The 15276-nt window shown below is 44.5% G+C and overlaps 1 protein-coding gene across 1 annotated transcript; it reads left to right on the forward strand.

Moving 5' to 3' along the window:
• Window positions 1-1774: 1774 nt before the first annotated feature.
• On the forward strand, window positions 1775-7296 carry COMMD2 (COMM domain containing 2). Its single transcript, XM_048864723.2, has 5 exons — window positions 1775-2170; window positions 2595-2672; window positions 4320-4402; window positions 5933-6106; window positions 6707-7296. The coding sequence occupies exons 1-5, from the start codon at window positions 2104-2106 to the stop codon at window positions 6902-6904; spliced, it is 600 nt and encodes a 199-aa protein (XP_048720680.1). The 5' UTR covers window positions 1775-2103; the 3' UTR covers window positions 6905-7296.
• The last annotated feature ends 7980 nt before the right edge of the window (window positions 7297-15276 follow it).

A 15276-nucleotide genomic window follows, 5' to 3' on the forward strand; every position in this document is an offset into this window, starting at 1 on the left:
TTACAGCACAGGACTTTGGTGCGCACTGCTGTTCACAGCCTCGTAGTGCGAACTGCAGGGCAGTGTAGATATGCCCTGAGATTGTACCTTCAGTGGTTCTGTGGGAAGCAAGAGTAACAATGAGTATGTGTCTTCCTGTGTGTTTCTCCTCTGCCCCTCTCACCCCTATGAGAGAAAAGTTGGGCAGGTGAGCTATTACATTAACTACTGGAATACATTTGTTGGTCTAGCAACTGATTGCACTGTATATTGCCTGTGATTTTGACTTCTCAGTATTCTTCTCAACCAATGTCAACATGAATTACACACACACAAAAGATTGTTGTTTGTATTTCCATTTTTTTATATTCTTCTTTTGACAGGTATTAGCATATAATATCTTTATATTCAAGGCTGCATTTATACCATACTTTTACTTAAAACCTTTTAACTACGAATCTAGGATCTGCTCCTCCTCCCATTTAAATCTCTGGCACTCTGTCCACTGTGGCATGAAACCAAGTATCAGGGGGTGTTAGTCTGTATCCACAAAAACAACGAGGAGTCCGTTTATTTGGGCATAAGCTTTCGTGGGTAAAAAACCCACTTCTTCCATGCATCTGAAGAAGTGGATTTTTTACTCATGAAAGCTTATGCCCAAATAAATGTTTGTCTTTAAGGTGCCACCAGACTCCTCGTTGTTTATGTGGCATGAAAGAATTGGTCCCATTGTGGTTGTATTACACTAGACTTCACTTTATAGGAATTACGTCATCAATAAACAAAAAGCCACAAAATTGCATAGTATCATAGCGCATTGATAAAATCAACATCTGATCTATTTTGCTTACATAATTGTTTTCAGATATCCATGATGAAACTATTATAGGATTTTTTACAGTTCCTACCCCTGTGTTAGATGACTGGTACTGTTTAAACAAAAACAAACACCTCTCCTACTCATCCCAGGCAGTCTCTCAGACCAGTTGGAAATATTTTCATTTGGAATATTTTGTTTATTAATATTTCCAATAGTTTAAAATTAGACAAAAGGAACAGGCAGATAAACACTTGATTGTTTTCCTCCTGCCCTTTTTGGAGGGGACAGTGGATTTAGGGATAAGCAAACCCTATGCCTTCACCAAATTTGTCAAAAACTCGGGGGTGGGGGGGGAAATGGATATCTATGAATGGGTGACTTTTAAACTAAATTTGTAAATATTTTACTCGGTATCCACAGGCCTTTTCCATTTCTAAATGAACTTCTTCCCAAATCAAATCTGCCAGTTGTGGGAATTTTAGTGTGCGCCACATGCAGAAGAGGAGGTACACAGGGCACCCACAAATAAGTATTAGCTGCTTTATTCTCTCCTTTCCCTTTTGAGTAATTTACAGTAAATTGAAAGCTAGAGGTGAAACACAGCTACATCCCCCCGCCCCCAATTATTAACAATGTTTGAAACTAATTGTTTAGCTCTTCACTAGTGAGGGCTTGTACAGCGCTTTGCACGTCTAAAAAGCACTGTGTGGACTCGATTAACCTCACGCTATGCGGGATCAAACCCTGACTGTGTGAACTAACGAACTTATAAAACAGTAGCAGCACTGAAAGAGTTTCCCTAAAGTACTGCCGAGATGTTAATCCACGCTCTAGGTGGGCCGAATGCAGCGATAAATCTGACCCACCCTCGGGCGAGGAGACCCTCCTGCCGTTGCGGGGTTTGAAATCTGGATGCGGCTCTTAGCTGGGCCTGTGGCGCCGACACCGCGCGTCGCGTCCTAACGCGCTCTGGGGACCCTTAGGGCTCCTGGGCGGGACGCCGGCCGCGACCGTGGGACCCTTCCCGCCTGCGGCGAAGGGGCCAGGCCGCAGCAGAGGGCGGGGGGAGGTGAACCGCCTCCGGCAGGCCCAGACCCCGTTCCGTGCAGAGGAGCCGCCGGACGGGCCTCGCCCCCCCGCCCGCGCCCGGCCTTCTGCCTGCCCCTGGGGCCCCGGAACCCGTGTGCCGGGCTGCGCTCACCGGCCGGAGCGCGCTGGCGCAGCCACCCTGACAGGAAGCGGCTCAGCTGTCGGCGGGGAGGCGCCCGGCCTAGGAGCGGAGCAGGCGAGCGGCCCCCGGGAAGATGCTGCTGGTGCTGTCGGAAGAGCACAAGGAGCACCTGGGCTTCCTGACCCAGGTGGACAGCGCAGGTCCGGCTCGCCCGCCCCCGCTTCCCGGGCTGCCCCGCACCCTTCCTCCGCCCTGGGCGGGCTCCTTCGGCCCCACAGGCTCCAGCTCTCTCCCCGCAATCCCCCAGCACGAGCGCGGCCCTCCTGCTGGGGCCCCCCGGGGCGGCGAAGTGGGATCTTTTGCCCGGAGAAACTGAAACAGGGCCCTGCTCCCAAAGCGCCTGACAGTCACCCCCGTCTCCGGAGCCCGCTGGGGTTGAGGGGGCCCCTAAGAGCCCAAGGCCTTCTGCGGGGGCCACGGGTCAGCTCTGTTAATGAGGGAGACCTGGCCGAGGTGTGAAATGTGCCCCCTGGCACTGCAAAACCTGTAACTGCCCGAGAGAGTTCCCCCCAGCGCAGGAGTCACCAGGCAGGTCCGCAGAGCGTTTCTCTCCTTTCGTTTCAGTTGTTGGTGAATTTGGCCGTATCGCAGTGGAGTTCTTAAGGAAAGGCACCAACCCGAAAATCTACGAAGGAGCCGCAAGTAAGAGTGAGAGAAGCGGGGCAGAAGGGTAATGCTGCCTAGGACCTTGCTGGACTGAAGGAGAATTGTTAAAACTGATTTAAAAAGAAAATACTAATTTTAAAAATTCGATATTTTATTAATCAAAAACGTATGCCCTACTCTAAGGAGTATTTTACCCTGAAAAGGGAGAATCGCCATAGATTCCATGAAGTCCACTAGGGACTTGGCTGTTGCTGATGATTTCATGCAGAAGGTGCTTAGATACTACAGCAGGTGTGGGTGAACTTTTTGGCCCGAGGGCCACATCTGGGTGAAGAAATTGCATGCAGGGCCATAAATGTAGGGCTGGGGCAGGGGGTTGGGGTGTGGGAGGGGGTGTGGTGTTAAGGTGCTCAGGGCAAGGGGTTGGGGTGTGGGGTGCAGGAGGGGGCTCAGGGCAAGGGGTTGGAGTGCAGGAGGGGTGCTGGCTCCAGCACGGCATTGTTTACCTTGAGTGGCTCTTAGGTGGCAGTGCCGCACAGTAGGGCTAAGGCAGGCTACCTGCCTGCCCTGGCCCTGCGCTGCTCCCAGAAGTGGCCAGCATGTCCAGCGGTGACTGCTGGGGTGGGACAGGCAGCGCTGCTGTGCTCTGCCCTCACCTGTGGGTACCACCCTCGAAGCTCCCATTCACTGCGATTTCCCGTTCCCGGCCAAAGGGAGCTGTGGGGGACGGTGCCCGCAGGCGAGGGCAGTGCACAAAGCCCTCTGCACCCCTTCCCCCAGGGGCCGCAGGGACGTGGTGCCAGCTGTTTCTGGGAGCAGTGCGGGGCCAGGGCAGGCAGGGAGCCTGCCTTAGTCCTGCTGCGTCATAGGGCCGGCAATCCCGAGGGCCAGATTGAAAGCCATGATGGGCTGGATCCGGTCCGCAGGCTGTAGTTTGGCCTCCCTTGTACTACAGTGTTGAGCAACAATATAAAATCCAGAAATATATTTGGGACCGATATACATCATGACTTAAATGGATGTCATCAACTTGAAATATGCAATTAACAAAATACGTTTCTGGTGCTTCTGAATTTCTCTTCCAATTTTTGTTGTTTTACAGTAACACTTTCCTGGTTTTCAAAAAATATTTTTCTGTCTCCTGTTGCTTTGTGAAAGGCCCATCCAACTATCAGGGTAAAATTGTGTGTTTAGTGGATTATAGCTGGGAGATGGAGGAATTAAATTTGCTGTACCCAAAGGATTATCAAATGTATAAAGAAAACCAACTGAAAACACCACTTTTCTTTTTTAAATCTTTCATCTATAGCAATCATAAATTATACTTGTAACTGTGGTTTAAATAATTTAGGTGTGATTATGTATTTGTGTCCCTTTAATGCAATGCCTCCCTTTCCAAAGGGCAAAGTCTGAAAATTGGCAACTCTAGTACCAGTCTGGTCACCGTTGGTTAGATTTAAAAAGTGATACACAAGTGAGCATATTATTTTATTAAATCATATCATAAACTCTAAAGTTCTTTCAGGCCCCATTGTGACTTACCATGCAGTGTATGCTTAAGTCCGTACTAGTTCTGCTGTGCTTTTTAAAATTATTTTATTTATTTATTTATTTAGATGCCCTGTATGTTATAGCCTGGACAGATACACCTTACCTTGTCTTGAATATCTGTTTTGTTTTCAGGAAAACTTAATGTTAGTAGTGACATTATTCAGCATGGAGTTGAGGGATTAACATATCTTCTCACTGAGGGCTCCAAGCTCCTGGTAAGGATAATGTCGTGATAGTATATATCAGGGGTAAAAGTTTGAGAGAAGTCCTCCAGTTTCTTTATTGGAAAACAAAGGCTTCCACAATATGCCTACAATGCTGGAAACACTTAGACAAGGGACCAAGTCAGGTTTTCAAAATTTGACAACTTCTTGATGATGGGAGAATGAAAGGGTATGTATAAAAGCAACACCATTTTTACATAGTATTGTAATATTAAGCATCCCAAAGCACTGTATATGTGACTCACTTCACTTTGCCTAGCATATGCATTTCAGTGGCTCTGGAGTTAAACTTTTTTATCAGCATATAGCAACGATTCACAAGAGTAAAGAATAGAAAGTGAGGAATAATGCTTTAAAAAATAATAATGTTTTAAAAAATAAACTATCCAACTGTAAGTGAAGGGAAATCTATTTTTTGAGTTCTGTCACTGTTCAAATGCTGTACTGAATACAGACTAGATTAACTCCTCTTATTCGGGGTTCCTTGTAGCTACCTAGGCTACTGCTGGCCTGATGCTGCTTAGATTGTGAGATTTTAACTAACTCACCATAAAAGGTAATAAGAAAGGCACCTGGGTAATAAATTGTCTTCCCATTGGGAAGACTGTCCAAGAAGTAAGAGGATACTTGAATATTGCAAACTTATGAAATAAGTGGAGCAGTTGAGTGGTGGTCTTGAGTTAACTTCATTCACTTGTATTCTTCTGGTATTGCTTCCAGTTCTTGGAATAGAGTGAAATATCTTCTTTTGGAAAGTAGGATGACCTGAAAAATGAAATAAATTCTCCTGGCATTTTGATGGGATAGAGCTTGCCATGCAACAGTTATAGTATGCGAAAGCTGTTGACAATAGTGCAAAAGGAAGACTCTTCTCTCAAGTACATGACTGCTTCCAGAATAACAGAAACTGAACCACACCATAAAATAAAACATACATGTAGAAAACCATTGATCTAGGACTGTCAAAGTACAAGGGCCATTCTAGATTAATATAATGTGAGTTCTGACCCAGCACTTACATACATAGGCATTTTAGAAATTTCAGAGTATGTTAAAATTTTAATAATGATGCTACACAATATGTTATAAATTGATCTGATATCTAGAAATGTACTAGAATCTGTCAAGGCCCAATAAGTCATTGTTATAAGCTCCTTCTATGGGTACACTATTTTGGTTCCTACTACTTTCAAATAGGTGTATCAAAATGATTAAATACAAAATGTTAAGCATTTTTTTTTTGCCCTCTTTAATTTACTTGAGTAGTTGCATTTGAATATTATTATTGAAGTTGTACCTTGGTAGCAATATCGTATCATCATTTATACACTAGTTAACATGTGACAGGTTTGATGGGTTCTAGATACGGAACTCCTCTCTTATATTTCTGCATGAAAGGGATTGTAACTAGGTAATGTGACTTTAGAAAATGTAATATATAGATTCTGGGGAGCAAGTAACATAGTTATAGCAACAACAGTTATGCAATTCCTGATTACATTCTAAATTGATGATTTCTAGATTTCTGAGATAGACTTCCAAGACTCCGTGCTTGTTCTGGGATTCTCAGAGGAATTGAACAAATTATTGCTTCAGCTTTACCTTGACAACAGAAGGGAGATCAGAAGCATTCTTAGTGAACTGGCACCAAAGCTCCACAGTTACCACAGCCTTGAATGGAGACTAGATGTGCAGGTAACATATCCTAGTCTTAGTAGATAATCTGAATTTCATTTTAGCACATTTTAGCAGAACAGGCTGTTGTGAAAAAATTAAGATTAATTCAGTGCTCTTAAAATGCTTGAGGCTGCAGTATTTGCATTTATATAAATATTTGCAGATGCTTATTTACTAGTCTGCATTGCAAGACAGTGGGCTTTAAGATAGATAAAGAGTATAGTTAATGTTGCAAAATTGATTTCATTGTTTTATGCTCTGTTACAATGTGGAGTTCAGTCAGAGATTTATATACTAGATTAAAGGATAACTTTATTTAGTCTTTTTTATTGTTTTTAAAGTCTTTGGTGTAATATATAATGAAGCGTTGTCAAATGACAGCATTACAAAAAACTGCATTTGATTAAACCAGAAACTGCAATCATTATCTAATAATGATAAAACTATATATAGATGTAAAGAGTAAACTATGTGTCAGTCTATGAATAAAGTTGCATAAGAGTTGTGAGTTCCAAATGTGACACTTGGCTTCCTAACATATTTTTTTGTTTTAACTTGTAATGTTTCTTTTTTTCCCCTTACTTCCCCATTTCATCTCATTTGAACTTCTTCGTACAGCTTGCCAGCAGAAGTCTGAGACAACAGATTAAACCAGCTGTCACTATAAAGCTACACCTTGATCAAAATGGAGATCAGACAACCAAAATATTACAAACTGACCCTGCTACTCTGCTCCACCTAATTCAGCAATTGGAACAAGCCTTGGGGGAAATGAAAACAAATCATTGTAGGCGAATAGTCCGCAACATCAAATAACATTAATTTGTGACTTATCTCATTAAGTAATTTGTGAAACAGTAGTAGAAAACAATGTTCACAAATATACATTTTGAGGAAAATAAACATCTGGATCAGATGAAATGCTTTCCTGTGCCAGGATCTTGAGCCAGTGATTACAGGCTGAACTTCCTTTGTTGCTAACTACACAGCTGCCTGATGTGAGTTAGGATAATTGTTTTGTGCTTTAACTCCCTATATAGAAATTAGTCCGGGCAGCCCTACATTAGTTAACTCTCCTTGGTGAGCTTTTCTAATATTATATAGGGCTGCCTCAGTGTAATACAAAGTTGTATATTCATTGCTATGTTTATCAAGCAACGTTTATTCTCATGTTCCTTCTTAAAATAAAAAAATACTTATGCTGAGAAGGAGTGATATTTTACCAGGATTGGTCTTCCATCTAAATTCTTATGCTTATAGAACGACTGAATTTAACTCTTAAAGTTTCCACTTCTTTTCCCTGTCATAACTTCTGTTAGTGGCTGCTAAGATGCTTTTATGAAGTGGTGGCAACAAATTCTGTAATGCTGCATATATCATCAAAATCACATTACAGACAAATAGTAGGTTTGTTTTAGATATCGTTTCCTATGTTTCTGGCTAGACTTGCAAATAAGAGAGTCAGTCTACTTTTAAGTTTAACTTATGTTAGCCAAAGCACTCTACTACTGTTTAACTTTCTGAAAAGATGTGTAATATGGTAGCACTTCCGTGACTGTAGCAGGGTGTGATGGGGTGGCTACCTCATGCAGGAGTGGAAGGGGTTAGGAGGCCAGATGGGCCAATTAACCTTGTAAATTGGAGGCTAAGAAGAAAGTCCTGATTACAGGAATAGGCTGTGCAGGAACAGTTGGGGCCTGTATAAAGCCAGGTAGGGGGCCACAGATAGGTGGCTGTTCTGGGAAAGGCTGCTGCTGGGCAAGGGCAGTCCCTTCCTGCAAAGGGGGAGCAGTGTTTGGAGACTGCAGAGTGCATTGGATGCAGTCACACCCTGGAAAGAGGGAGGACAGTTTTGGAATTGGTAGACTCCGAGAGAGAGAAGGGGAACCAATGGTAGGAAGCAGTACAGGGAATGAGGAGTGAGGGCTAGGAAAGGAAAGTCCAGGACTGCTGAGCTGAGGGTCCCTGGACTGGAACCCTGTATAGAGGGTGGGCCTGAGTTCCCCTCCCAGCCCCTGGGGAGTGGCCAGGGCATTGGAGATGCCAGCTAGACAGCAGGTCTGGAAAGACTCTGAATTCCCTGGAAGGGGAGGACCTTGGTGTCCTGGCCAGAGGGCCAAGCCACGAAGAGTAGGCTGCAGATTCAGGCGTGAGTGGGGCTGCAGACTGAGTGCTTGTCTGCACTTACCAGGGGATCGATGAGCTGCAATCAATAGATTGTTGGTCAATCTAGCGCAGAGGTAGGCAAACTATGGCCCGTGAGATCATCCTGTCCGGCCCTTGAGCTCCCGGCCAGGGAGGCTAGCCCCCGGCCCCTCCTCTGCTGTCCCCCATCCCCTGCAGCCTCAGCGGCGGTATGCGGCTGCTAGTCCTGCCGCTCTGAATGGCATGGTAAGGGGACCGCGGGGGGGGGGGGGGGGGGGAGGGTTGGATAAGTGGCAGGAGGTCCCGGGGGGCAGTCAGGGAGCAGGGGGTGGTTGGATGGGGCGGAGGTTCAGGGGTGGGATTGGATAGGCATGGGAGTCCTGGGGAGCCTGTCAGGGGTTGGGGGTGTGGATAAGAGTGACGGGGGGAGCGGTCAAGGAGCGGGGGATTTGGATAGGGGGTGGGGTCCTGGGTGGGGGGTTGGGGCAGGGGGTCCCGGGGGGGGCGGTGGTCAGGGGACAAGGAGCAGGGGGGTTGAATGGGTCAGGGGTTCTGAGGGGAAAAGTCAGGGGGCAGGAAGTGGGGGGGCAGGTAGGGTTAGAGTTTGGGGAGGCACAGCCTTCCCTACCCAGCCCTCCATACAGTTTTGCAACCCCGATGTGGCCCTCGGGCCAAAAAGTTTGCCCACTCCTGATTTAGCGGGTCTAGTGAGGACCTGCTAAATTGGCCGCAGATCGCTCTCTCGTCTACTCCTGTACTCCACCGGATCGAGAAGAGCAGGGGGAGTCGATGGGACAGCATCTCCTGTCAACATCGCGTAGTGTGTTCCCCATGGTAAGTAGATCTAAGCTATGTCGATTTGAGTTATGCTATTCCCTGGATGGGGGGAAGACACACTGGAGGGAGAGGGCAAGCTGGCAGAGCTAATTCCCAGAACGGCCAGCAGGAGTCGTTGTGAGCGGTGAGCGCACCCTTTGACTCAGGGCTAGTAGTTACTACTGGCAGGTCCTGGCAACCAGCTAGTAATGGCTAGCTTAGACAATAGTTTGTACGTGCAAACCCCAGTGGTTCTGCATAAGTTCATACAGTAGAATCTCAGAGTTACGGATACCAGAGTTATGAACTCATCAGTCAACCACACACCTCATTTGGAACCAGAAGTATGCAATCAGGCAGCAGCAGAGACCCCCCCCCCCCCACAAAAAAAAAGAAAAAAGAAAAAAGGCAAATACAGTACAGTACTGTGTTGAACGTAAACTACTAAAAAAAGGGAAAGCGACACTCTTCTTCCGCATAGTACAGTTTCAAAGCTGTATTAAGTCAATGTTCAGTTGTAAACTTTTGAAAGAACAACTGTAACATTTTGTTCAGAGGTACAAACATTTCAGAGTTACGAACAAACTCCATTCCTGCTGTGCTCATAACTCTGAGGTTCTACTGTAAATACAGGTGATCTGAACAGTAGCAAAAGCAATATTATGGGCTAAGCAGTGATCGTTTTTAAAGAAAGCTATTAGGAAAAAGCAAAAAAGTGCAACTGCTGCTTCATCTTTTTTTCAGTTTTGTTGATTAAAACATTCTATGGCTTGGATTTTTCTCTCTGACAGGTCAGTGGTAGCAAGTTTTCCAGCCTGTGGAAAGATGGGTTTATAATGGAAACATTGACTTAATTATTGCACGTGAATGTTACTTTAATTAAGAAATGTAAGTGGCTTTTAGCATCTAACACGGATGACCAAAAAAATGGGACTTCTAACATTTCATTCATGCTTTAGTATAACATTTTGTAGCTTCAGCGAATAGGATGTTGGTATCATTTGTTGTTACTGGTGGGAATACATTATACACCATGGGAACTGTAGTGAAGAGAGAACAGATAGTGAAGGGGAGTTTTGTACATGTGATTTGGCTTTGATTTGTGCTGTCTCCCCTCCTTCCATGTTGATGTTATAATAATGCTCCTTTGCTGCTGTTCAGGATTTATGGTTTAAAATACACTTTTTATTGCTAAATCTGTTGTAATTTTCTTAGTGTTTTGGGTTTTTGCTCCTTGTGGAAAGTAGCATTTAAAGCCAAAGATGGCAGAAGTGCATTAAACCGTAGTAGTTCTTACCATTTAAAAAGGGGCTCAATTTAGAAGTTTAAAGCTTAATTATTTTATTTTATTCTTTGATTTTTTTGGGGGGCGCGACATAGGGCGGAATAGCCAATGTTCATGGTTCCCTCACACAATTGTTCACTCACACAATGGCTACTTAATGTCCTTTCCCATCTGCAACGGAGGCTTATATCAGTATTGTTTCCTATTTTAAAAAATCACAGACCCTCTATGTGGAGTCTTGTTATTCAGTTTCATTACTTAAGAGCAGCTAGCAGGTTGTAGGAGGGTTACTGTATCTCATCTACGCAGATCAAAAAGGGTTTTGTTAAGCACATATGTTCCTCTGATGACAATTATTGACTAAATTTGATCCACTAGCCTGGTTCTGGGACTCGGCTGCTGTTGCTATCATTTGATGCAGAAAAAGCGTTTGATTAGGTGCAGAGGATATATCTTTTGCAATAGTGGGATGTTCTCTGAATGGATTAAATTCAGAACACAAAGTTCTGTGCTAAAGTGGAGGTTGATAGAGTTGGCTTTGCATTAGTGAGGGATAGGGACCACTGCCTACTGCACGTTCATTTGAACCACTGTTTGGGAAGATTAGTGAAGAGCTAATGGGTGTTGTGTGAGTAGGAAATAAATGGTGTTTCCCTTTCCATGGATGCCAGTGTCATATTTGTTATGCCTCTGATCCATGAGAGGACTTGTTTACTATAGATTCTTTGGGATGCTTACGAACCACTATTTGCTAGTTTAGAAAATGGATGCAAAATGAGAGACCATATCTAGCTTAGCCTTTGATTGTCAGAAGAGAAAGAATAGTCAAGCTTTTCTCAGTCTGTCATCCGTGTGTCCTTTGTGTGCGTTGCACATCACACATCTGGGGATTGTATAAAGTAGCGAACTACAATCAAACTGAGTTACTTGGTATCTCCATTGTTCTTTTCAGCGTCAGTGCTGGTCTTCCATATTTTTAGAGTAAGTGCAAGATTAGTTTGAGTAGCCAATTCATATTTTGCCCCACCTACCTCTCCTTCAGTTGGGCTCCATTCTAAAGCCCACTGAAATGAATGGGAGTCTCTCCATTACTTTAGTGGAATTTGGGTCAGATCCAAGAAGGCTCTCGTCATTCACTTCCTTATCCCCATGAGGGTCTAAGCATGCCTATCTTTTCCATCTTAAAGAAAACCTATTTTATTGCAGCTATTCCCAGCTACTGTGGACCAGTTGGTACCATGTGCAACTGTTTGTAATCTCTGTGACCATGTCTGTGGGGCATCATGGTAGGGTATGGGGGTATTTTTGTTGTCTTTCTACCACCAGATTCTGGATAGAATGGAGAGTTCTAACTGGACCTTGGGAATACAGAAAATTTGGGGGTGATAATCAGTACATATCCCACAGGCATACCTGTATGTCTCATGTGCTTATGCAGTTTCTCTCAGTGGTGCACAGGCAAATGCTATATTCTGCTATAGTCACTTGTTTTCAGCAAAGCTAATCGCTGCATGGTGGGCCTCTGTAAACGATCTCCACCAGTTCAGTGCTGGTGCAGATGGCTAGTGTTGGAGTAATAGTCCCTACGGTGAAAATAGTCCTCCTGACACCATTGCACTGTACAAGTCAACTGTACTCTACTATCCCAGGTTAAATTTTCCAGAAACCTTTATACCAAGTGTGGCACACACCGTTCATTTATTTGTATGCTATTTTGCCAGCCTCAACTTCTCCAGAAATGATATTGTCCTGAGGTCCACTTCTTTATCAGGATGTCTAATGTCTTAGAAAAACACTTTATATGATTGTTGCCAGCTGGCAAGAGGCGGATGTGCAGGTACTATGGCAAGGCAATCCAGTTGGAGCAGAACTTTGTGACTGGGTGCCTAAATGTCTTACCAAGCAGAGCGTTGCACAGAGTAGTACACAGTGCTATGAAAATATTAAAGGGCTGAAGTTGCAGTATAACAAGGTCCAAAGTAAAAGCTGGCATGGAAGCAAACCTGCCCAGTCTGATGCACTGAACCAAGTTCTTGCTGCTTGATAGTATGGAGTGCCTCCATACTATGATGGTGAAGGACCAAGATGTGGAGGAGAAGAAAGAGAAGATCAGCTTCATGTCTTCAGCAGAGACCCAGGAGGAAGAGCTGGATTGGGAGATGCCCATGACTATGCTTGGAACCGAGGCCCAGTTTAGAGAGTCCCAAGCTTTGCAGGCTCAAGATGAGAAACTGGGAGACAGACCCCCTTGCACCAAGTATGTTGCTTTTTATTATTTGTATTATTGGGGCTGGTTTTGCAGGCAGACATGGGGGCTGCAGGGACAGTTTCTGGATTCTAATTAATGCAATCTGACTCTTAAATGGGTGGTTTCAGATTCAAATGAAGGCAAAAGTGGCCCTTTTCCCCAGTTGTGCAAATTCCTCCCTTTCCCTGCCTCTAGTTCAAGGTGGAAGCTTCAGCAACTGCAACAATGGAATAGAGTACCCGTGTGGAGGCAGGGTAAAACTGCATCTGAAACATATTGGCCAGTTTGGATGCACTGCAGCATGGCCACTTACACCAGTATAATTCCATTGATTGAATTACCAATGGTTCAGTTCTCTAGTGCAGATGTAACCCAAGGACCTGAACTAACAACCCAGTCTCAGTACCCCTGAGCTGTGGTAAAGTTGAAATACAAATCTGGATCTGGAATTTTTACAGTGCTCATTTCAAATCTCACCCATTTCTGAAGCACACAGAATGAGAGTTCTTTTAAAGGAAATAAGTAAAAATTTCCTTCCTTCCTTCCTTATGACTTTCCTGTTGCTTTCCAGAATCAACCCTTCAAGTGTTGGAGAGCACATGGCCTTCTTCTCTTCTCATAAATTATTAAAAACACTGAGGTAATGTCCCTAACTCTAATCCAGTTAATTTTTAAATAGGCTACCTATTTATCAGCTCCATTTTCTGCCACTAAAAATAAAGAGCTGGTTCTGAGGTCACTTTCAGAACTTGAAAAAATAATAATGCACAGAGGAATAGGAAGTGGTCTTGTTTCTGCAAGAAGAGTAAAAGGTATCTTGAATATAAAAAAGGAAAAGAAAAACCACAGCACCATTAAGAGATCTCTTGGTTGCCTCTCATTGTATGCAATCTGCTTGTATGAATAAGGGAATAAGATTTATCCCTAAAACCTGTATGTTTAGGTTAATGCCAGATTTTGATTAGGAGCAACATTCAGTACCTTGCTCTATAGGTAAGTACCATTAGTTTCAGTGGGACTTTTTGTGGAGAAGAGTGCTATTTAGTATCTGAATCTGGGCGATACTTGAGACTGCAACCATTCATAAAAATCAATTACAGTCCCTGGTCCTAATCCATTGATGCATTAGGGCAGCATTGTGCTGGTCAGCCTGTTCAAAGCTTCTATGGAGCCAGCTTAATTAGCCATGTATGGATTTCCCAGCAAAGAGAAAGATCAGCTGGTGTCGAGCCACCATAGCAACTCTTACATCACCACTATCTTTGGTGCCTGCTATTCAGAGAGCATGGCCAGTGGGAAGGGACCATGCCTAGAACATCTCTGATTGTCTCGGGACCTTTGGCAGACGTCACAATTTAGAGCAGCCACCGGGCCTTCAGCTCTCTGGAGAGTAGACTTGCACATGACCAATGTCAGGATTGGGGGTGGCATACAATCTCTTTTGTGCCGTCTCCTCCTCAGCCACAGTTAAAGATCTGGCTCTTGGCTTGGCATCATTATGCAATGTTTTCAAGTCTAAAAAATATTTTGGAAGGTGTAATATGCCATTGTTGGAGCTGTTGCTATGATGTATTTGTGTACCGTGTGTAATGAAATGAAGTTAGTTTTCCATTATTTGAACACACAAAGCTACTGAATGACTAAAACGGGCTGTGGCTTTGTGTGAGAAATTTCAAATAGGAAGTGTACATTATTGCTGAATTTTAATTATAACTATTAAAAATGGAAGCCTATAGCAGGAACATGGACCCAATCTTTACAATTATATAATAGAATAATTATGATAATATGGCCTTTCATTCAAAGATCTTGCAGCAATTTGCAAACAGTAATTAATAAAGCCTGAGAATATTCTCTAAGGAAGTTAAGTATGACTATGATAAACATGTCAATCTTTAAAGCTATTAATCTGTTGCATTTACATTTCATGTTAAGGCATGGTGCTACTCTGAACAATTATTTTAAAATGGCCTCTCTTTACCCAGCAGATCTGCTCCCTATGTGTATTCCAAGTCATAAATGTTGATTTTTTGCACTGATCCTCCAATTTGCTCTGCATGGGCATTGAAATATGTGTTAGTTCGTGAAGCTAAACAATCTGTTCTACCTCGTATTTAGCTGTGACATTCCAAGTAAGTTTCTGAGACCTGAAGAAGAGCTCTGTGTAGACTCAAAAGCTTCTCTCTCTCTCACCAACCCTGCCCCCACTCCACCCCTGCTCCGCCCCAGCCCCGCTCCCACTCCCCTGAGCACTGTAGCAGGGGTCAGGCCTGCATTCACCAGCAGTGATACGTGGAGCGACCTGGCCCCAGCCTGCTTCGCTCTGCCAGCTCCTAGCCACCCACTGGTGAGTGCTGGGGTGTGGTTCCCCCTACCCTCCAAAGCCGGGAACCAGGAGAGCAGAGTGGAGCGGGCTGAGGCCGGGTCACTCCACTTCCCACTGCCCCATGAGTGTGGGGTCGGCCTGGCTGCCCTGCACTCACCGGGCGGCAGGAAGTGTAGTGACCCGGCCCCAGCCCGCTCCACTCCGCCTCCTCGTGCTGGGGGGTGGTTTCCCTCCTGCCCCCCAGTCCCACCCCTGCGGAGGCCTGGGGCTGCATAGAGCATCAAAATGGCTAGGGACGGCCCTTGTCCCATACTGTATACACTGTACCTAGAAGACAGGAGACTTGGGTTTTATTCCTGGATCTGCCA

The sequence above is a fragment of the Caretta caretta genome, chromosome 9 (genome assembly GCF_965140235.1).
Source record: "Caretta caretta isolate rCarCar2 chromosome 9, rCarCar1.hap1, whole genome shotgun sequence".
Classification (NCBI taxonomy): domain Eukaryota; kingdom Metazoa; phylum Chordata; order Testudines; family Cheloniidae; genus Caretta; species Caretta caretta.

What these genes read in the sequence shown, in the direction of transcription:
- COMMD2 (XM_048864723.2), top strand. Translation starts at nt 2,104, where the DNA reads ATGCTGCTGGTGCTGTCGGAAGAGCACAAGGAGCACCTGGGCTTCCTG. An exon ending in CTGAGGGCTCCAAGCTCCTG is followed by an intron (nt 4,403 to 5,932) that starts GTAAGGATAATG and finishes GATGATTTCTAG; the next exon opens with ATTTCTGAGATAGACTTCCA. An exon ending in AATGGAGACTAGATGTGCAG is followed by an intron (nt 6,107 to 6,706) that starts GTAACATATCCT and finishes TTCTTCGTACAG; the next exon opens with CTTGCCAGCAGAAGTCTGAG.